The following is a 23201-nucleotide window of genomic DNA, read 5'->3' on the forward strand; positions in this document are numbered from 1 at the left end:
GCTGCCTTATAGAGATGCAGCAGGGTGCAACAGGGCGGCCGCCAGAGCTCTGCCTCATCCGGGATCATGTGCAAGGCACAGCATTTCAGGCCAGCTCCTCTCCAGGTCCCAGTCCTGCTGCTCTCTCATAGAGATCAAAAAAATCCATTGTGTTTTACCTGCGAGCGTGCAAATACCGACCTCTGGCAATGCCACACTCACTGATAAGGGCAGTTCTCATGTTCTTCATGTTCATTTTGTGAGAGGCCAAAGCCCAACTGGAGGCACCTAACACCCCCTCTGTGTCCACCATGGTGCCCTATTGCCAAGGACACTGAGGACAAAGATCTGCTGCTACACGGCCTTTACCTGACGTTTTCTCGGAGCTTTTTGCTCTCCTTGTAGTGGAGGAACCACTTCCACCTCCCGCTTCTGTTCAGCTTCTCCAGGACCTTCACCACCTCTTTCAGTTGCCCTGGGGAGACAGCAAGAGTGAGGGAGGGTCCTGTTGGAAGCTGGGCACTGTGGGACACTGCGGGTTTTTGCCATGGTGAGCTGGGGGCTCACAGCCTCTTTGGGATACCATCCCAGTGTTTAAAAACACAATGCTGCGGATTTATTCCCCTAATATTGAACAGGGTAAAGCATGAGACTTGTTCTACTACTCCAGGAGGAATGTGGATCTGTTTTTTCATCCCACTGAAAAGTTGAAGAGACCAACAAGGTCTTCCTATTGCCCTCCTTGTCCAGGCTGGACATCACTACACATCCCCTGCTCCGCCTCCTGATGGTTTTGGTGGCCTCTGCTGCACTTGCTCCAGTACTTTGATATTTTTTGGAGCCATGATATGGACCCATTTATCCAGATGGGGTCTCAAGCACTGACCAGAGGGCAAAAATTGTTCCCTTTTAGCAAACAGAGGATGCCCGTGTTAAGTTTTTGGAAGTAAATGTTGGTAAACCTACAGATGGAGCCAGGAGCTGACCCTGCTCATCATCTGCATCCAAACAAGAGGGACTCACCCAATGTCACCGTTTCCAACACCTCGTTGTCCGACACCACGAAGCCACCAGTATGGAACAGCTCTTGGTACGTCTGATCCGTTATGTCTTCGGGGCTGTCCAGTCCAGCAAACACCACACTGGGACAGTGCTTCAGCCTCAGCAAACATGGGACCTGCTCAAGGCAGAATGCTTTTGTGAAAACAGCATGTGGTCCAAGAGAACATTGAGCGCCCACCTCATCCTCTCTCTGCACCACCCCGATGCTCACGTCTCCATAGCCCAGCTCTACAACCATGGGTGGTGACATGGGGAGCTACAGGCAGATCAATCTGCTGCACATTCCCTGCAGTCCATGAGCAAAAGCCCATCTGAAGGGCTCTGTTCCCCTAAATAAGCCTCTCTTTTTGGCTCATTTGTGTTGGGCAGTTCCTGCTCTGAGCCTCAGCCCTCACCTTGTGAATGTGTGAGGAGATGTCCTCGTTCCTGATGACAACGAGCAGCCAGTTGGTGTCCCGGTGTTTCGTTTTGCAGAAGCTCAGAGGTTCCATCTCCACGTGGCCATCTTTCTTCAGCAACGTCTGAAAGAGAAATTGTTACGTATTTGTAGAAGAAATATCTTCACAACTGTGTAAGAGCCAGCTGTGATGGTTCCTGATTGTAGAGTACGAGGGCTTCTCAAGCTGAATATTAGGAAAAAATTCTTAGAAAGAATGGTGAGGCACTGGAACAGGTTGCTGTCACTGTCCCTGGAAATGTTAAAGGAATGTGGAGATGTGGCACTTGGAGACACGGTCAGTGGGCACGGTGGGGATGGGGTTGGACTTGGTGATCTAACTTAGAGGTCTTTTCCAACCTTAATGACTCTATGATTCTCTTTAGGGACATGCTTTAGTGGGCAAGATGATGATGGGTTGACATTGGACTTGATCCTAGAGGTCTTTTCCAACCTCAGTGATTCTCCCTCTGCCCTTGCCTTTGACCCCAAAGCCTCCCATCCCCATCCATCTGTTACCTTCACTCTTGCAAAGAAGGGTTCCTCTCCAGTCTCCACCAGGTAGAACATCCCAGGCTGCCTGCATGCCTCCTCAGCCATGCTGCGCAGGCGGAACTGCAGCGTGCTGCACAGCTCTGTGATCACATCCTCAAAAGCAGCAGTCTGCCTGGGGAGGGATGTGCAGCGCCGAGCGCTGATGGCCTCCCCGTGTGCCAAACCCTTCCCTCTGCTCTCACCCTCCGTGTCAACCCTACTCAGCATCACCCTATTGAACTCTGCGTACTCATCGAGGATAACCGAGATGTCCCCACGGGAGTCCTTCAGTTTATTCTCGTATTTGAGCTTGCTGAGATGGAAAGGAGCTGTGCAGCCCTGGTTTGGGGAGCTGGCTCTGCTCCTCTGCCACCAGCAGGTGTCCCACGATGGGGTGCAATGTGAGGGGTCCCTGTGGTGGCTGCGTCGCTGGCGGGACCTGAGGCCATGTGGCCATGTGTCCGAGGGCAGGATTGTCACCTGCAAAGGGCTCTTGCTCCGCAGGGAGTGAGGGGCAGGAGCTCCTTGCACAGACGATGTCTGGGGAGAGCAGTCTCTAGGAAAAACGGAGGTAGAAAGGGGTGGTGTCCCACTCCTTAGGATCTGTTTTAGCTTATAACGGAAACGGAGGTGTTCCATGTCCAAAGTGTGCTGGGTGATTTCTTCAAAACCCCTCCATGTACCCATCAGTGAATCCAGCAAATGAGCCTGCCCCTGTGAGCTTCCCATCCTGCCCGGCCGTTTTGTGGTGACCGTGAAGTTCAGGTAATCCCTGGAGATCCCTCGGCTGTCTGTGATATTGACATAGGGTGGCACGTGCCTGCTGCTGGCATTCCACTGGCTGGTGGGCCACCAGCAGCCCTCCTCAGTGCTCAGGGATCCCCACTCCTCACTGCATCCCTCTGAGCACCCCGAGCTCATGGAGGATGAGGAATTGCAGTCAGTCCTTGTGGCACCCACAGATCTTGAGCAATGGCAACCCCTGGGTGTAAGAAGGGGGTGGGCAGTGCATCCCAAGTGCTTCTCCCAGCCTGAGTCACTGGAGGAGGACCTGCAGGATGGATCTTCCCAGCTGAACCCCACACATTTCTCTGTGCTGGGGAAGTGTTTTACCTTCAGGAGAGCATTCAAAATGTCCCCGGTGTCACTAGTCCCTAAGCTCTCTCCAGAGTCTGCACATAGTAGTGATGTTGGGATTGACAGAACAGGGATTTCTCCCTCTTCCAACTCTTCATCAGCACAGTGTGGATCAGCCAACACAGTGGAGTCACCCTGGCTGTGCAAGGACCCGGGCTCTCCCATGGGCATGAACAACTCCCCTGCTCCAGATGATGCAGGAGCGGTGCTGCTTCCTCCCTCACACTGCTCAGGGCTCCCGGGGCAGGCAGACCTGCTGTCAGCATCTGGTGGTAGCTGTCCCATGCAGCTGGAGCTCAGGACAGCATCTGGAGCATGAGTTGGACTCATTTTGGGGTCCATGCCAAAGACTGGGTCTGGTTCAGTCTCGCGACCATGCAGAGGAGAACAAGGCCTCGATCCTGGCTCTCCAGGTGTGAGTGTATCCAGAGGAGAGCTCTCTGTAGGCTTTGCACGGCACAGCCCCAAGTCCTTTGCTCCTTCTGCACATCCAGGCTTCAAGGAGCCATCCAGTGCTGGGTTCTCAGCAGCCACACTCAGCTCTGCAGCAGCCACTGTCTTGCAGGGCTTTCCACGTGGGCACAGTTCTGGTTCCTGCTCACTTTGCTCTAATAAGCAGCAATGGGGGTTTGCAGCAGTACCGTGGGGAGAAGGGTGCTGATGGGGGGAAGGCAGGGATGGGCTGTTTGGAGAGTTCTGCTGGTGCTGGGCCACAATGAGAGGTGGTATATTATCAACAGGCTTCTCTTCTCTCATTGAGGAGGAAGAATCTGATTCTAACAGGTCACAAAGAGAGGTCTTCAGTTCCTGTGATGCATCAACTGTGCTCGTTTCATTGCTGCTAGGGGGCTTCTCTGCACCAAGGTACACACCAGTGCTTGCCTCAGTGTCAGAGACTCCTGCCCGGGCTGCACAGCTGAAGGCAAAGCCCTGGCCATCACATGCTCCTGAGGGCTCATTCAGCACATCTGTGTGGTTGCCAGAAGGACTGCCACACTGTCCTTCCTCCAAAACCTCATTCTGGTCTCGGTGCAACTCACCAGCACTTGGCAATGTGAGCTCAGTGCTAACATCACCTGCACACCTTTGGGAAAGGCTCCCTCCTGGGCCACTCCTTGGTGGAGTCTCGAGGAGTGCCTGGAGGAGAGCTGTGGCCACCTGGTCCTCCGGTGCAGCCCTCACATCAGATCCTCCATCAAAGCAGACAAAGCTGGAGTCAGGGGACTGGGTTAGGAAGGGTGCCTGGCCTCGTGGTGACTCAGGGCCAGCTGTGCAGGCAGCTTTGCTCCCAGCAAGCACCCGTGTTTCTGCAGAGGGCGCACGATCCTCATCTTTCTGCTCCAAACCATCCCTGAGCATCTCGCTGGGAGACTGGCAGCTGCTTGTAATGGTAACCCCATGGACAAGGCTTAGATTGGGGGACAATGGAAGCACAGACATGGGACCATCTGCATGTGCCAAACCAACACCATTTGTCTCTGCACTTGGGGTAGCCACAGCCCCCCAGGGCTCTTGTAGTGCACCCAGGCTGAGGGCTGCATCACCAGAAAGTCCTTGAGGTCCAGTGCCAGTCCCACCTGATGGCACTGACATTGATCCATTCTCACAGGGTAACACAGAGGCAGTGGGGATGGACATAGGGACATCTCCAGGAATGCCAAAGTCCTTTGGAGGTGCTGAATTCACCAGCTCTATATCACCTCTTTCTGAAAATGCTAAATCAACAGGTCTTACGATCATGCTTTCATTTTCAGAGTTGTCTTTCTCTCTCTTTCCTTCCTCCATCTCTTGCTCCTCTTTTTCTGTATGTCCTATGGGCTCTTGTGATTCCCTCTCTTCTTCACCAAGTCCACTGGAGTTTGAGTGAGTTTTGAGACCTGCTTCTGAGGGCATCGAATCACAGAAACGTTGTGGTCCATTGCTGGTGGCCCAGCTGCTGTCCATACCATGCCCAGCATCTTTCTTGCTCCCCCTTTCTTCAGGACTGGGGCCACCCCCTGAGCACGTTGCCCACCTGCTCTCTGGCTGCTCTCCACCTCCATGCTGAGCACACAGGGAATCACTCTGGGGAGCTGGGCTGAAATTCAGGGTTTGGCCGTGTGGGTTTTCCCTGCCCAGCACAGCCTGGGGCTCACCAGCATCACCAAGCTCATTGGAAGGGCGGGAGGTCATCCCAGCATCCATCAGTTCCTCCTTGAGTGGCTCAACCTGAAACAACACAACCCAGAGGTTAACCTTCAAGACAGGAACTGAGAAACCCCATGCATGAGGACATGGATATTTTAAAAACTCAGACTTTGTCAGTACAACCACCCCAATGGCATCTGTGGAGATAGGTTTGCCCCCCAAATAAGTCCAGGTTGAATCTTTACCCCAAAGGAGTCACTACCATGCCCACAGACAGCCAGAGAAAGAATTTGAAGCTTTTTATCTTCTTTAAACAGTGAAGAGGCTTAAAAACAGAACAAACTGTGCAGAGATCCCAATAAGGATCAATCACAAGCTGGAAAATGCCCAGAGGAGACAGGCAGGCTTTTGAAACCTTGTCTTGGGGTAGCTGTGGTTTTCCTTCTCCCTCATTTGAGAGTGGATTTCTAATAGAGACCTTTAGACTGATTAAAAGAACTGAGGCATGCTGGATCTCCAGTGACTGAGGGTTTGTTTGCTCAGTGGTCTTCTCTCCAGGGTCTAGAGAATTCCTGTGATCGAGGGTTTGCTCAGACCCTGGAGAGAAGATGCTTGTGTTTACGTGGCCTTGAGAAAACTGGTATTTACTTGCTCCAGTTCTTTGGGATTCCTGCACATTGTGTTCCTGTTCTCTCAGTCAGTGATGGATATGGCTTTTCTCAGAGCCCAGGGACAGCAGCTCAGTCTGTGAACTGGAATTGAGGCCTGAAAGTTTATCTTTTTTGAGAACTCTGAGCATGTGTGCATAGTGCAGCAAATTGTTGAGTGACTTTCCTGTATCATGCTTCAGGGACCCCAACTACCTCGCTCCAAGAGAGCTCACAGGCACACTTGCTGCATTCCTCTCACAAGAACCTACTTGCACAAGCACAAAATGCATCATGTGCCCTCCAGGCTAGTAAGCACCCACACCCCAAGCTCTTACTGCAGTGACAGTTGAGACGTCATGCACACACTCCTCAGTTTTGTATTTCCCAGCCAGGTTGCTCTCATCAGCACGTTCAGTGAGGGAAGGGCTCTCTGAGCTCGTGGAGGAAGGCTCCTCCTCCCCTGAAGAGGATGATATCGTACTATCGACAACACCAGGAGTCCCATCAGCATCAGTCTGAGAGTCTGCAGGGTTCTCCTCTGCTTGGAAACAGCCCTGGCAACGTGTGCTGGGATCCAGAGAGCTGCTAGGAGTCTGGTCAGGGTCTGACCGTGAATCTGCAGGGCAGGTCTCCAACTCAAAGCAATCATCGCTGTCTTCACTCAGCTCAAAAAAGTCTCCAGTGCTGTTTAATGAGACATATTTCTTGGGGTTGCTGTGCTCCACCACCTTCCTCGTGCTGCTCAGGAGTTTGCTGGGCTTGCTGTAGAACAGAGCTACCCACATGTGAAGTATCAGCTTCATCTCTTCCACATCGTCAGGTAGATCAGAGTCCCAGGGCCTGGAAGGGAAAGCAAACACAGCCTGAAGTCATGGAATCGTTTGAGTTGGAAGGGACACTTAGATGTCACCTAGTCCAACTCCCCTGCGATGAGTACAGACATCTACATGCCCTCCTCCTCCCTCTGTTTGACAAAGGTAACTCATCTCTAGTGATAAACCTCAGTGCAGGGAGGGGTGTAAGTGCTCAGCTGCATCACTTGATGTGGTTTCCAACTTGAAAATAAGAGCAACTCACAGCTGCAAACAGGCACTTACGTGCACAGCTCCATGTACCATTCTATCTGCAGTGGCACAGAGCTTCTGCAAACAAAACGGGGCATCTCAGCATGGAGACAAGGGCAATCATCATGCAAAGCAAAGCAAAAAAAAAAAAAAAAGCATAGAAAACCCATTCCCAAAGTGCTCTAGTAAGAGATGTCCCCTGCAGATGGCCTTCTAGGCTGACTTACCCATGCAAGGCGCGGATGACTGTTTTCTCCAGGGCATCATTGGTGTACCTGCTGTCCAAATGGAAGAGATACTCCTCCTCCCATTGGCACGTCACCTTCATGGACTCACCGCAGTGGCTGACCGTGTGGGACTTGGCAAAGTCCTCCTTTAGCCTCGGGGGCAGCAGGCTGCTCCTGCGCCTTGCCCTCGTGGCCTCAAAAGGGTTCTGTGGGCAGATGCTGTTCTGGTGGCGGAAGGGCAGGACCTTCCCAACCAGGGGTGCTGCCCGGGAGCTCCTGGTCCCATTTCTGGAGGTTGCTGACCCAGGGTAGGGGACACCTCTGTGTTTCTTTGAGTGCTCAGGCATCAGCGAGGCGTAGGAGTGCTCGAAGGAGATGAAGGAGTGTTTATTCACCTCGGTGGCCTCCTGCGTTGTCTCCTTTGGAGGCAGCACACAAGTTTGTTGGCTGTTCTTGCTGTTAATCCCAAGGTTATTCTCTCCAGGAATACGGGTTGAGTCTTTTAACTCTGTTTTTCCAATAGGGGGAAACTTCTGGTTTGGAGATGCTTTACTGGATGAGACAGCTGCCCTTGCAAGCTTGTCTACCCTGTGGTATTCATGGTCGGAAGCACTGCGTGAGGATCTGTGCTTGCAATGACTCTGTTGCTCCTTGGCAGAGTCAGTGGATGAGCTGCAGGACAAAGCGATCATCCCGTTGTCCATGGGGATAAAGGGAGGAATACAGGAACCCAGAGCCAGGTCTGCCAGCAAGTTCAAGGCATGGGACTCACAGTTACTCCCCTTCATATCAAAAGAGTGGCCAGTGATGATGCTGGGATAAATCTCACCCATCTGGCTGTCTGTTGCGTGGCTCTGGGAAGAAACTTTGCTTGGGAGGATGGAGAATGGATCCTTCCACTCTGTGTTAAAAAAAAATAGAGTAAGTGGAGGTCACAAAGGGGGGGGGTGCAAAATGAATAGCATGTAGACAGATGCTGTGGCATCCAGCACCTCCCCAGTACCTCCACATTAAGGACCTGTTTGTCAGGAAAAGGATGCTTCTCCAACACGAGCTTTGCATGCTCATAAAAACCCCCAAAACCTCCATGGTATGAAGGTGATGGGTGCTGCAGAAGGATCCAGAGTTGGGATCCTGACTTCAGGAAGTGGATAATTCTCAGAAATCAATGGTGTGGGATCCAGAGGCAAGAACTGTACTAGAGTTTTATGCGCTGTGTTTAGTATCCTTGGGCAATGCAGAGTGGGACACATCAGTTGAGTGCTTCTTACTGCTAAACACCACATTTTTGGCAGATTCTGGTGTTCATTCTCTGAGTTACATACAGTGATGTGGGCAGACCCCTCTGAATGAACCAAACTCAACAGCAGGACCCGCCCTACACACCCATGCAAGAGAACTGACTGGAACTGCTCCAGGAACCTCCACATGACAGCACAACTAATGAAAACTGCCACGTATCAGGAAGTCTGACAGCATGTGGCAATAACAGACCAAGAAAATTGGATAAACTGAGCCAAAGTGGTAAAACCAGTCTTGAAAGCCTCCATGAAGAGGGAAAATAAAGACCAGAGACAGATCTGAAAATACATCAAAGTGGGAGTGTGAGAAAACATGACAAATTAGCAGAATGTGTCTCTCCTCTTCCATCATTTATTTTGGCAGCCTAATACTGGTTCTCAGTTTAAAAGCAGACTCCCAGCCAGCACCTGCAGACATTGCACTCTGGGACTATCCACGCTGCCTCCTAAATCCACTGCAGTCTGTCTGCAAAGGGTTTAACAGTCCCACTCTGGTTTTGCAGTGTAACAGACCTGACCCCAATCCAGACCCTCAGCCTGAAGTATCAAAAGGCCCTTTGGCAGCTGCTGAATGTGCTGTTACCACCACCTGGTCATGATCTGACAGCAACGTAGGATGGCTCTGTTTTTAAGGTAAATATTTCCATAAGGAGCAGCATTCTTACCGCTTTCTGTTGGCTTTCTGGTGTGAGGTTTTGATGGCCTATTAGCCACGCTTTTTACCACCTTACTCTTCATTGGCTTTGCAGTGCTTTCAGTAACAGGAGCCTTTTTCACATCTGAGTTCTTCAGCATCTTTGGTCTCTTTGTTTCTGAGCCAGAACTGCTGGGGGCTGAGGTTCTCTTCTGGACAGGTTCAGACTGTGTTTTGTGCACAAATTCTGCAGACAGCACCTCTGCACCTGGGACAAAGAAAAGGGAGGGCATGCAAGGACTTATTCCAGATCCATCAGCTCTGAGCACCCGGGAGGAACGCGAGGAGACATGGCTCCTAATAAAGCCTCACTATCCAAGCTGGATACCCCAGAGAAGCAGGAGGAAGTCAGCCCCAATTATATAGCACTTACCTCTTTTCCTTCTGTGAGGAAACTGTAAATGGGCTAATTTAAGCATGGGCTCACTGGAGTTGGCTGCAAGCCCTGTTTTTTTGGGAAAAGAGAACGTGATGTTGACTTTCTTCTTGGTCGCTTTCCTTTTCCTACTGCTGTCCCCCACAGGATGTATCTGCATCTTGAGGGGTGACCATTTCTTCCTGGTGCTTGTCACAGGAGTTCCGTTGGATTTCCTCTTGTTCTGCTTTACCCACATCTTGCTAGATGCACTAATGTCTTTTGTGGGCCCTTTGCTCTGGTCCAGCCCTGCAGCAGCCTTTGGGTTTTCACCTTTTACCTCAGGAGGGATAGGGTCTGGTGGTACAGCTAGAGAGAAGTCCACTTTATGAGCAGTCTCTGAGTTGTTACAAAGAGACTGAGCAGCACCAGCCAAGCATCCTAAGGCAGCTGACATTTCCACAGTGTAGCTGCTGGGATTGGAGAGGTAATGCTGCAGCTGGGAGAAAGACTGCTCGGAGTGTCCTCTGCAGGATTTAATACCTTCATCCTCGGCTGGTGACAGGCAAGAAGAACAGGGAGCTTCATGCTGTGTGTTTTGTTCAAGCTTTGCATATTCCTGGAAGTGCTGTTTGATGCACATGTTGGTACCGAGCGCATCCCCCCACAAAGAATTGGTGGCTTTCTGCAAGGCATAGTGAAGTCCAGGCAAAACAGAAGCTATTTTCAAAGAGATGTCACTAACTTTCCTTTCACATTTTGAATTATGCCCTTCAACTGAAAAAAAGAAAAGAATTTTACTTATATTAATAAAGGATTACGTTTCCCAAATCATTTTACTATTACATGATAAGAGAACATGAAAGGCACGAGCAAATCCCCAAAGCTAACCTACAAAAGCTTGCCAGGGAGCAATGTCCTGGTTCAGTGGCTGCTTGTAACTGCTGCAAAGTACAAAAGAATGGCACATGGGAGTCAAAAGGGGATAAGCTGGAGATGAAAGATCTCTGGTGAGCCCATGAACTCCCTCCCGCAGGGTCACACACAGCAGTCTCATCCCCTTCCTCCAGCAATTTTTGGGAAGTCTTAACTTTTAGGACACTCAAAGCTCTGAAAATAATGAAATGAAAACCCTCCTTGCCTGCTCCATCCCACCCCCGTCCCTCCCCCCGCAGGTGCCTCTCTACAACAGGTATGGGGATGTGGAAGGCTCTTCTGTGGGTGATTACAGCCCACTCAGTCTAGACATGCTAACAAAACCAAACCAGGAAAAGCATTCCCCCAACTCCAAGACTACTTCACTGAATGAGATGAAGTATTGGTTTGATGAGATGAGTATTGGTTGTAGAGGATTCCTCCCTACAGGGAACTGAACTCTCTTCATAGAGAAGTCTGCTGTCTTCCTGGGGCTTGGGTGAGGGATGTCACCAGGAAACTATGCAGCCTGGAACAACTGTCAGACCACAACTCCTTACTGCTTTTCCATACAGGGAGAGATGAAGCACCTACATGTGGGTCAAGAGCCATCAAAAGGGACTTCGGGGCTTTAGCATGATGGCTAAAGGAATTGAATGCACAGATCATCTATTCTTCTCTGCCTCCTGCAGTGGGTAAGGACACAGAAACAAACCAAAGGATCTTAGCTTTAAATAACTGGCTTTGTGACTGCAGCTGTTGCCAGAACTTTGGATTTTTTTGACAGTCAATTAGCCTATGTGGTACTGGGTTTGTGGGCATCAGATGGGGTTCACCTTTCTCAAAGGGGGAGAAGAGTCCTTGGGGAAAAGCTAATGGGGCTCATTGGGAGGGCTTTAAACTTGGTCTGAAGGGAGACTGGGGGAATAGTGAGCCTTCCCGTGGTAAGGTGTTTCCCTGGGAAACAGTCCTCATGGGCAAGGGTGAGGAGCAGAGCTGGCACATCTTTAAGGAGGCTTTCCTCAGGGCACAGGAGCTCTCCATCCCCAGGTGCAACAAGTCAGTAAAGGAAGACAAGAGACTACAGTGGACTGGGACCTGCTGGTCAAACTGAAGAGCAAGAAGAAAATACACAGGCAGTGGAAACAGGGACAGATATCATGGGAATACTGTAAGGAAGTTGGTAGGCTGTGTAGGGATGGGGTCAGGAAAGCCAAGGCCTGCCTTGAACTGAACTTGGCTAGGGATGCCAAGAACAACAAGGTAAGGTAACTCAATCAGAAAAAGGAAGTTCAGGAGGGCATATCTCTCCCCAGTGAGGGATACAGGCAGGCTGGTAGCAACAGACAAGGAGAAGGCTGAGGTACTCAACAACTTTTTTGCCTCGGTCTTCTCTGATAACTGCTCTCCACACAGCCCTCAAACATTTGGTTTGGTAGGAGGGGATTGGGGAAGCAATGTCCTTCCCACTGTGAGTAAAGATCAGGTTTGGGACCACCTGAGGAACCTGACCATCCACAAGTCTATGGGTCCTGATGAGATGAATCCCAGAGTCCTGAGGAAATTGGCTGATGTAGTCATCTCAAGCCACTCTCTATGATATTTGGAAAGTTGTGGCAATCAGGTGAAGTCCCTGGTGACTGGAAAAAAGGCAACATCATACCCATTTCTAAAAAGGGTAATAAGGATGACCCTGTGCTGGGGAATATTACAGAGCAGATCCTCCTGGAAGCTATGCTAAGGCACATGGAAGGCAGGGACAGACTCTTTAGGAGGGTCTGTGATGACAGAACATGGGGAAATGGTTTCAAGACCAAAAAGGGTAGATTTGGGTTAGATAGAAGGAAAAAATCTTTTACAGTGAGGGTGGTGAGACACTGGCACAGCTTGCCCAGAGATGTGGTGGATGCCCCATCCCTGGAGATTTTCAAGGCCAGGCTGGATCAGGCCCTGGGCAACATGATCTAGCTGCGGTGTCCCTGTGCACTGCAGGGAGATGGACTAGATGGCCTTCAGAGGTCCCTTCTAACTCTAAGGATTCTGTGATTCATCTGCTGCAAGACTGCAGCCAGTCCAATACTTTGCAGGCTTGGCCCATCTGCATATTAAAATCCAACTCATGTTTCTTTTGGCTGCAGGGCCAAGCTGACAGCCCCAGCATCCTTCCCCATCACTTCCCCTTGCAGCAAGACTAAATCCAGGCACGCCTGGGGCAGGCAAGAGCTTCTCTTGCTCTCTGAAATACATGGTTTTCTTCACCTATTGGCCTCGTGCCACCTTGCATTGGCAACGCTGCTCCTTGTTACTGGCAAGCCCAAGCATCCCTACGAGCCTGGCTGGAGAACACGGCAGCACGTCTGCACAGTGAGTGTTATGCTGCCCTACATTCCTCCTGTCGGCTGTCTGGGCGGGAAGAACACAGCTTCAGAGTCTGCTGTTTTTGAAATGGAAAACATTATTCATGCTTCAAGTTTGAGCTGAGTGACTTTAAACGTGTGTGTGTGCTTCGCTCCCTTTTCTCTTTGTCCCTGTCACCTTCAGTTGCCATTCTTTTCCGTCTCCCAAACCTTCTTGTAACTTATCATCACAGAGAGAAGCCATAAAGTAAAACCTCAGACCCAGAGGACAGGCACAGCTGGCTGGAGTTATGCAGTTCATAGGAAGAAATGGGACAGCACGTGCAGGAGCCTTACTGGCACCAGAGGGAAGCCATCTGGAAGCCATCAGCTTTCAGACTGTGTCACATAACAGGGAGCATTTGCTCAACATTAATCTCTCCTCCTGCCTTTTCACTTCACTGCTCTCTGGCTGCCCATGCTTCCGTCATCAGCCCTAAATGTCTGCTGCAGCCCCAAACCCTCCTACCAACATCCTGTGCCATCTCTGCTTCAGGATGCTCCAGATGGCTGGTCCTGTTCCATCTCCTTCCACAAGAACCCTCAAGACAAACACCTCTAGGCCTCATTCTTCCTTCTCTCAGCATTAAATTCTTGCAAAAAATGAAACCCCTTTGCTCGAGAGGGTATTTTCTCCCCTTTATGGGGTTCAGTATCTGAGTGGTCAGTTCTCTCCTCCAGCCTGGTCTCCACATTTTCCCCTATCACCTCACCCAGCTTGATGCCCTTGCTTCAAGCTTTGCAGCAAAAAACTTCCTAACCCTACAGCTGTCCTGGTCTGAAAATCCAAACTACCACCTCTGTGTGCGTGCATCTCTCTCTTACATCCAGAAAAGCTGCCACACTAACACAGTCACCATCAACACATGCTGAAAATCCACATCCTTCATTACCAAGTTACCATCATGTCTTCATCAGACTTGCAAGCCCATTTTGTATGCAGATCTTAAAAGTTCATAGCTGCAGGTTAAACACCTTTTTGGTGCCCATGCTCAGATGGGCAGGAAGGTCCTGTTGATTTTTCTGCTGATTTCATCTTCAGGGGTGATAGCAATGTCCTGGCAATGCCAGTTGTCACACGCACACACAAACTGCAGTAGCAGCGTGTGCTGGCATGAATGGTCTCTTGGCTTGTCCTTAGGGTGACTCAACAAAAAGCAAGCCAGGATTTATGCAGAGTGAAAGGCCCCTGTTAATGTCCTGCTTGGGGATCTGCATTTCCATGTAGTGCAGTATAAAGCCAATAGATACTGAGAGAACTTGAAGAACTGAGAGAACTTGCCCCTGCCAGCAAAACCCATTTCACTTGATATATTATCAGAAAATGATTTACTTATTTTTTTAGGGCAGGCTTTCTTCCTGCTGCTTTATCAAACCACATTAGTTCTGTGCAGGGTCCAGTAGGTGCCATATGTTGTTCTACTCCCTGAGCAGAGCTCCAGAGCACCTTTATGGATGTAAGTCAGACTCCCATGTACCACTTAAGTCAATGCAGAGAGCAAATGCTGCTGAAAACTGACTGAGAGGAAGAAAAGCAATTATTTCTCACACACACCAACTTGCTGTAAAGGGACAAGGATGTGTGATGAAGGATTGAAACACGGAGACCTGGTTTAGATAGCAGCATAGCTAAGCAGATGGGACTCAGCTCTTCTCTTTTAAGACGGATTGTACTAAAGCTGTAGGTGGTGTTGAGCAGAGAAATCAGCTCTTCAAGAGGAAGGTGTCTGCGAGGACCCTCTGGTGAGGATCCTGCACCCAAAATGTAGTATCTGAAACCAGCAACAGGAACCTCCTACCTCTCAGACACACTGATCGGGATGAGGAGAACAGAAACAGGGCCAGGAGGCTGACAGGCTCCTTGGGGTCGAATCCTGTAAAATGAAATGACAGGTTCTGGTTAGACTGAGGGTGTCCATTCTCTGTCTCCAAACCAGGGCAGGTCATTCAAGCCCAAACATTGGTTTCTTTGTCTCCATGCATTACCATCATCTTGTGCCAATGCAGAGGACGTCAGGAGAATTAGAACTCCGTGATCTTGTAAATATTTGATGATTGCCTGTAACAGACAAATACAGTTAGAGAAATCTCTCCCTTTCCCTCCAAGCATACTTCAACTCACAACATGACTGTCAGCAAGCCCTGATTGCTGGTGAATATGTGCCAACACCACCAGCGCATTCCCTGCTGAGGAGATTGCCATGCCACTTGAGTCACAGGGACCTGGAACCCAAAGTCTTCCATTTAAGGTTGTTATTCTTCTCAAAGTCCTTCCATGTGTTACTGAAAATGAGATATAAGCTTAGCCAAGCTGATTGCAATTAATAAATGAGGTCAATGACTTTAGTCCCCTCACTCCAGAAGTTTCTCAGCCTCTCAGCAGCACAAGGGGAGGGATTTCCCAGAAGGGAAAGCAAAGTTGGACACAAGCATCAGACAGCACAACCCACAGCTCCAGCTAAAAGTCCAGCTGAAGTTCTGTCCAAGCAGCTTGCTTGTTAGCAGCAACAGTATTAGAAGAAAAAAAAAAAAAGCAAAGAAACAAACACAGCCCAGGAGACTGCTGTGACTCTGTCTCAGAAGTGGATGATTCTATGTCTGAAAAATACACATGTGCTTATGAAGGCTTTCCTTGCAGCTGGGTGTTGTCTCATGCCTCACTGCAGAGCTTGGTTTGGGCTGCCTCTTCTTCCACAGGGACACCCATTTGGATCTCTTTCTTCTGTGCAGACACATCTTTTAAGGGAACTTACAGGAAATGAGTAACTCTATGGTGTCTAATGCTCTGCGAAACCTCACTGATCCCATTCAGTGCATTCAGACATAACAGAGGATTGGAACGATGCCCAGCCCTCACCCTTCCCCATAACAATGGAGCAACTTTGGAAATGCTGAACAATTTCAGTGTATTATTCACTATTCAGAACAGTAGCTCCTTGCTTCCATTGTCTCCAGCCAGCAGAGCAGAACAGATAAAAAGCCAAAATGTCAGTGGGTTCAATGAAACAGCTGTTGTTTCTCACCAATGGGGTGATTTTCACATCATCTGCCACATGACACGGAGCTGGGAGGTCACCCTGCACCTACAAGTGTAGAGTTGTCCTCAGGCAACCCCACTTCTTCCCAGCCACTCTTTCACTTTCACTTGCAAGCCTGGTATCATGGACCATGGAAAGGAAAAAGAAACAGAGGGCATTTTTCACCTGGGCTTCCAGGAGCTGCTGACAAAGCAGATTCACCCATGGCCTTCAACAGTACGTTGGGAAGGAAGAAGACACTGGAATGGGCTGTGAATGTTTCCTCACTGAAACATGGGAGATGGTTTAATCCAGTTTGACAGGGATGTGAAGGTGGGGAAGCTTTAGGGAAATGTTCCTGTTGGCTTTCAATGCCGAAGTCCTTTACGGCCACAACTGAACCATCTCACCTCCCCTGGCTCCTCTAAAGCTCAGCTCTGCGAGGTTTGGCAGGATGCCCTTTATGACCCTAAGTGATTGCAGACATAATGAACCAGAGCAAATGGTCATTACAGAACTGAGTAAGAAAGGCACTTGGTTCTCCGTGCAGATTAAACTCTCACTGGTGAGAATATGAGAAGAAAACAGGCACAGCATAGACAAACATCAGATGAACTTCAGTGCAAACGGGTGTGTCACAACTAGAAGTCCTCCCAGTAGAATCCTAGAATCCTAAGTTGGAAGGGACCCATAAGGATCACAGAATCCAACTGGGGCCAACCAAAAATCAGACCACAACGGAATCATAGATGTTGCACAGTTCAGGGCTCCCAGCATGTGAAGGGACATTAACGTTGTCTATTCCATCCCCTCTTTTCTTCTCATGTTGTCACCAATAAGAGGCATAATTTGCCTCTTACCAATATTTTATGGAGTTTGAGCACTTATACCAATGGGAGCACAGCCAGCTGTGTGTTTGTAGCTGTGAATGTACAACCCTGAATCTACAGGAAGCATCAGATGTGACAGAGCAACCAGAAGCAGCAAAGCCAACCCAACCCCATAGCCCAGCAGATGTAATTGCTGTGCACCTCAGGGGCTCGACTCTTGAAGTCAAAAGGAGACATGAAGATCACACTGGGAACAGAAAGACCTCAGCATGTTGGAAAACTCTTATCAGATAACACTTTACAAGCAGTCCTTAGCAACGATGGAGGGGAAATTATCTATTAAAGAAAAGATAAAACTCAACATCTTCAGAAGCCCATGAAGCTTCAGCAGTGTATCTATATCTAGTTGAACATGGATTGTTTTTCTGCCATGGGGGATAAAGGCAGGCACGTGACAGCTTGTCTCTTTTGCTTTGTGATTATCATTCTAGCACTGTGGGACTTAGCTTCTGCTTTCCTAATAAATAAGATTCCCTTGTAGTACGGTACTTGCAATGCAAAGACAACTCAATAAAATAATCTCATGTGGCACAAACACAGCCAAAGAAGAGGACTGCTGGTATATATAAGGCATGTTCACTTTCCTCCCCAAACATTTTACAATACTTACCAAGTCCCTTTTCCTTAGATTTTCTAACAACTGATCCATCTTATGTTGATCCTTATTGGATATTTCCACTTCATACAGACTGAAGTAAACGCCCTGAAAGCAAACTGCAGACAAAAGAGAGAGAACTTGATAGTAGTGCCTCTTGTATCAACTCCAAACAAAACAGTGCTCCCATAGCAGGAGAATGGATGTGAAATTGATGGCAATACTAGTTTGGGGGGTTTGTTTTTCTTCAAATGCTGTGATCAAGATTTCCTAAGCTGGTCTATACAGTTATGTTATAGTGAGTTTCCTCTTCAACTCATGCTTCAGAGGAGATGTTTCCTGTCTTATCTGTATAGCTAACAAAAACAGTTTAACTGCTGCTGCTGTGTGCTTCAGTATACACAGGAAGCCTTTTGGAGGTAAAGAACTCATTCTAAAGTGTTGCTGCAGTGCATCCTTATTCTGTCTGCACTCTCATCCCAAGGGGAATTCAACAGAAGCAAGCTCTCAGTCTCACCCTACTCCTTTATGAATCTCATAGCAAAATTCTTCAGTTCAAATGAGTGTTTCTTCTCTTTCATCAACCAATTGTAGGAATGTAGCTCCATGGCACCTTAATCAAGCATTGCTGTCGCCTCCCCTACTTCTGCTTCCTTCCATGTCCTGGCACTGCCCTGTGTAGATCTGCACTGTAAGCTGAATGCTAGACCTCAAAGGAGCCTCATCAGTGTCATGATCAGGCTCAGCAGAGGTGATACACTCATTGGAGGAAGTACTGCAGAAGCCTACATTTATTTTGGTGGAAGATTCCACAAAAATTCACATGGATGTTGTGCAAATCACATCCAGAGCTCCCAGTGTGCAACCTGCAGTATGTGTGTCAGTAACTGTGTCTGCTGCAGTCACAGCCACTCACAGCCATCAGGAGCTCAAAATCCCAGGGCTGAGAGTTGCCAGGATCATCAAAACCTCAACCCAAAAAGCAAACAGCACACAAATCACAAAGATGCATGTACAGGCAACTTTCTTCTGTGCCCTCTGCCAAGCAGAGGGAAGTGCTTGACTGCAGACACCACACTGGCAGGTTTTTATACTCACCTTCATTCTCTATGTAATTCCTTTTCCCAAATGCAGCTTCTGGAAGCTTTTTCTTCAAGTCAGACAAACCCATGACATGGTTAATGTCCAGGTTGTGAGGACTATGGGGAGAAGGGAGCAGAGGGTCAGAACACATGCATAAAAGGCTCTCAGGATTAGGCACAACAAAAATCCCAGGTTGCCCCATCACTGAGAACCAGAGAAAGCAGTTCTGGAGAAGTTGGAGATGAAGCTTGCTTAGCATTTAGCTGGTTGAAGGATCTTGCCTGAAAACACCTCCAAAACACTAATGATTCTGTTACTGGCTGTTTCAAGTTACTGACTGCTGGTTGGCCTCTGACTACTAAAGATTTTTAGTATTTCATTTTTTTGAATGTTAGTTGCCTCAATACTTGATTCATTTGCCACTGTACCAAGCGATAAACATAACTGGCTGACTGCACTTGCACTGTCAGGAAGCCCACTTCTCACAAGGCAAAAACGTCCCACGCAGGAATTATTCCTTTAAACATCCCAAAACTGTCAGCATAGCAAAGCACTGACAAAATATAACTGTTTCCAGCTGTAGTACAGGGCCTGATCTTGTGTCCTCCTCCAGCTGCTACTGTGACACTGCTGGCTGCCCAACACCCCTTCCTGACACTGAGAATTCCCCCAATATATATGTTGCAAGAAGTTGCTGATCAACAAAGGGATGGAGCAGGAGACACAAAATTGGCTTTTGCTGGCACATGGATACCCAGATGCTGGAAGTCAACCTGTCTGCTGAGAACCCCAGGGTGATCCCAAAATCATCAGCAAAAGTGGCTGCAATGCTGCACACTCTGCAGAAAGAAGAGGAAATGGCAACTTACAGCTGTGCTGGAATCGTGGAGCTGTAGGGGGTCCTTAGGGCAATGTTGCACAAGAGCTGGCCCTGGATGGAGAGCTGCCCCCTCCATGGGCAGTACAGTCCTGCAGGCAGAAGAGAGAATGTCTTAGGGAAAGGAAGAGAGGAGAGCAAACAGAAAGATCCATTTATGAGAACAAAAACAAAACAACAATGATCAGATGGCTCTTACCTTTGTGGTTAGGCTCAGGTCTAGAGAAAAGGGAGAAAAAGAGGAATATTTAGCAACAAGAAAGGGAAAACAGCCCACAAAAGCAATGCAGTACTTTGGAATAACAGCAAGCTGCTTACAGGCTCTCTCTAGCCAAGACGGGCATTTCCTTTGGCTCCCTGTACTGGCAGGCGATGACTATGTATGGGCAGATCTGCCTGGGGCGCTCTGCAGTGCTGCCATCGGACACTTCATACACATAGTACTGGGGTGAGAAGGGAAAGAAAAGAAAACAAACGTTGAGGAATGAGCAAGGCACCTCAGCCAGCACTGCGTTTCTCTGCTGCCCCAAACTCCATACCTGGTTCTGCTCAAAGGCTTGGCAGGGGCTGCTCTTTGATGACATGATGCTCCTGCTCATGGCAACGTGACAATCATAGCCAGGAGATGGGCAGGTGTAGCTGGTTGTGTAATTCTCAGATACCACCTTGACCTTTCCCTGTGTAAGAAAATTAAACAAATAAACAAACCACTGACAAATAAAAATCCACATAAGTGTTTGCAGAAATATGTTTTAAAAGAACCCTGAATCCTCCTTTTTCCCCAAAGAAAACTGCTACTGGCAGCCAGATGCTCCCCACTGTGAAGGGTTTGTAGGCATTTGAATCTTTCCAAATAGGAGGACTCCTCTGAGCTTGTAATGGCAGACAACAAGTGCTAAGGCGAGACAACAGGAGTAATGTGTTGTCATTGCAGGAGCCCAAGGGAAAGGGAGAGAGGGGCCATACCCCCAGCCCCATGGAAGAAGAGAATGGAGCTGTGATCTGAACCACCCGAAGGCTTCTGCCTTGAACCCAGTACTACATAACAGTCTAGGGAAATAAGTGAAAAAACACTACTGGGAATTTGGAAGGTCCTCTGCATCCCTGCAAGCCGTTAGCCAAAAGCAGTCTGATACCTTGCTTTCTAATCTGACACATCCCATGGTCAAAAATCCCAAACAGCTCTGAACAGAGCTGATTTTGCACCCTACCTCATCACACTTATAAGCATCAGTGCGTCCTTAAAAACTGCCTGCGTTGTACAGTGATTTCCAAAAACTATTCCACTTAAAAGGAGACATGCATTTTACCTTAATTAGCTTACAAATGACAATAAAGCCTGATTTTCCATGATACCAAGGTCTCGGATGAAGGCAGTCTGCATACTTGGAAATATACACCCCTGCAAAGACAAAGCAATGCAAGATTACAGGAATGGTCTGTTTTGCCTGCAACACATGACAGTGCATGAAAACTGATTAAGCAAAGAGTTGTCTCTTTGCAGAGACCTTTGTCACACCTTCCTGGAAGAGACATGCTGTAACCTTCATCTCAGTCCATCAGGACTAAGATATATGCACAGATGAATAACCAGTTCCAGTCCTGCTTGGTTTGGCACTTACTGCTATGGACCATTCCATAATTAGGTGTCTTGGCCTGTGAAGACTTCCAGGACAAGCACTGGGAGACCTTCTGCTCCTGGCAGAAGGATTTCTTTGAGTAATGTGTCCTGCACTGTGTGCCTTGAGATCTCAGGCCTTTGGGCAAGACACAGGCTGTAAAGGGCTTTGGCACAACACAACCTGCTCTAGTTATTAACAGAACTGCTGACAAAAAGCTCAGCAAGTGGACTTTGTAGGGCAGGTGGAGGGTTGCCAAGAAGTCATGTTGGTGGACATGAGTGTTTATTAGCAAAGGAGGAAAAGCCTGAATTGCAGAGGAGAGATAATACATTTCCTGGGGTATATCCCATCCTCATCTGGTTGAGGGGGTAAAAGGAAGACGCTGCTGCTTCTTTGATCCAAACAAGTGTAATTTACCTGGTAAGAAACAAGCAGTTCTCACTGAGTAAATAGAAAGGCAACACCAAGGGTTTATCTGGGCCTGTGCTTTTAAATGAGGCAGTGCCTGCAGAGCAGTGAGTTAAATGGAAATCTTACCTTTCGCTGGGTCACCAAGCATGGAAATGGAACTGCTGTTCACACGGAGGCCAGTCTGACACACCTCTTTTGCCTTCAAAAGAAGAAACAGCCACTTTTGCTGTCTGCTTTCAAAGGTAAAGGACACAGCAACCAAATCTGTAGTGCAACAGCCAGCAGAATACTTGCAGTGGGCAAACATTTATGTGCTGAAATTCAATTAGAGATCACTGCAGATCCAAAACACCTGCAGTACGAACATGGCTGAACCAGCTGAAATCAACAAGAAGAAAATTTCTAAACAACAAGTTGTACTTCTAAAGGATTGCTGCTCCATGGAAACAGAAGGATTTTCTACATTTACAGGGCAGGGAAAAATCTTTAGAAAGCATGGAAGAATTCCAACGCCTCCAGAAAACAGTGCATACAACCAGAAGCATAAAGAAAGTGCAAAGTCCAGCCTTATCTGCACAGGAAATTTGTTGAAAGATAACTACAACAGGCTGGCATGAATTCAAACAACACCTTTTACTCCATGCTCACACCTGCTGGGGCACAATTACTTCCTTGGGAGTGTCTCAAGAGCACTGATTGCATTCACTTCCAAAGTGGATTTATCAAAGGATGCAAAGACCAAATATACACTGATCAAAGAGTGACAGTCAATTTGAACTCTTTATGGGTGAGAAATGAAAACAAATCTTAGACTGTAAATGTATATGGCACTTGGGGACATGCTTCAGAGGGCAGGGTGGTGATGGGGTGATGGCTGGACTAGATGATCCTAATGGTCTTTCTCAACCTTCATGATTCTAGGATTCTCTATGGGACAATGCTTGCTCCCAAACTTAAGACTGAACGTGGTTTATTTTGATGCTAGTTTGATCCAAAACAAACTAAACTGCATTCGGGCTACTCTCATTCTGAACAGAACTATCACTACAGGGATTTACCATGGTGTCATTAAAGCATGTTACAAGTGAATTCCCCCTAGACTCCCTGAGCATCCTTGCGTAGGCAAACTCTTCACACAAAAATCAAACACATCCTCATGAAAAATCAGGCAGGAAACACATTTCCCAGAAATGGTCAGGCTCTCTCTCCACACAGATAGCAAAACAAAGGGAATTTGCTCAAAACCACCTGGTAAATCCTGTCTTCAGTCTTCCCATGTCTTCTAACTGCATGTGAAGGGTTTTACTTGCCCGTACTTGATTGTAAATCCACCGGAACAAAGACAGATTCCTTACAGTTCTCTACAGAGGGCAAAGGAGACCTCAGACAGTAACCAACTGGAGAGACCCAAATTAGGATCCATCTCTAGAATGTCCCAGGAGCTACTTTTAGAATCTGCTTTGGACCATTTATGCAGCAGTAACTGCACTGGTAAGTGGGGTACAAAGAGCCAGGATGTTCTTTCAACAGAGCTGCTCGGCTTTGCTGGGAAGGAGCACACGTGTCAGCACTTGGCACCAACCTTCTATGCTGAATAAACATTTGAGGTTACCTCTTCTTCGTTGTCAAACAGGAGAAATGCAAAGGTCTCCTCAAGCTCCTCTTGGCTGTATCCAGCGGCTTCCTTTGCTTGGACAAAAGCTTTGAGCTGCAGAAGACACAAGGACACTTAGTTCTAGCCCATTTGCACCAAAACCAACAACTGAGCAGTACAGTGAATGTGAGCACAGCGTGTCTCACATACCTCCCTCCAGCTGTGGTCACATCAG

The 23201-nt window shown here is 48.3% G+C and overlaps 1 protein-coding gene and 1 long non-coding RNA gene across 7 annotated transcripts in view; one reads left to right on the forward strand and one right to left on the reverse strand.

Annotated features, from left to right (window-relative positions):
• Positions 1–23201, reverse strand: part of FAM208B (family with sequence similarity 208 member B) — a 47513-nt gene that overhangs the window by 16079 nt on the left and 8233 nt on the right. For all 6 annotated transcript variants that reach the window (XR_001466553.4, XR_001466544.4, XM_025153130.3 and 3 more), the window contains exons 3-21: positions 22985–23080; positions 21499–21571; positions 20650–20741; positions 19879–20016; positions 19658–19782; positions 19539–19558; positions 19332–19431; positions 18478–18578; positions 17395–17498; positions 14864–14936; positions 14677–14751; positions 9585–10343; positions 9183–9419; positions 7217–8117; positions 6261–6765; positions 1997–5356; positions 1437–1562; positions 1003–1156; positions 349–454 (exon numbers count right to left, since the gene is read on the reverse strand). Coding sequence is in view for 4 of the 6 variants with exons in the window: in XM_025153130.3 (XP_025008898.2) it covers positions 349–454; positions 1003–1156; positions 1437–1562; positions 1997–5356; positions 6261–6765; positions 7217–8117; positions 9183–9419; positions 9585–10343; positions 14677–14751; positions 14864–14936; positions 17395–17498; positions 18478–18578; positions 19332–19431; positions 19539–19558; positions 19658–19782; positions 19879–20016; positions 20650–20741; positions 21499–21571; positions 22985–23080 (7145 nt within the window). In the remaining 2 variants the exon portion in view is untranslated. The remainder of the gene's footprint in view (positions 1–348; positions 455–1002; positions 1157–1436; positions 1563–1996; positions 5357–6260; positions 6766–7216; positions 8118–9182; positions 9420–9584; positions 10344–14676; positions 14752–14863; positions 14937–17394; positions 17499–18477; positions 18579–19331; positions 19432–19538; positions 19559–19657; positions 19783–19878; positions 20017–20649; positions 20742–21498; positions 21572–22984; positions 23081–23201) is intronic.
• On the forward strand, positions 8930–15223 carry LOC107053421. Its single transcript, XR_001466634.4, has 3 exons — positions 8930–9150; positions 11057–11176; positions 12620–15223. It is a non-coding gene; the product is annotated as an uncharacterized LOC107053421 (long non-coding RNA).

The sequence above is a fragment of the Gallus gallus genome, chromosome 1 (assembly GCF_016699485.2).
Source record: "Gallus gallus isolate bGalGal1 chromosome 1, bGalGal1.mat.broiler.GRCg7b, whole genome shotgun sequence".
Classification (NCBI taxonomy): Eukaryota; Metazoa; Chordata; class Aves; order Galliformes; family Phasianidae; genus Gallus; species Gallus gallus.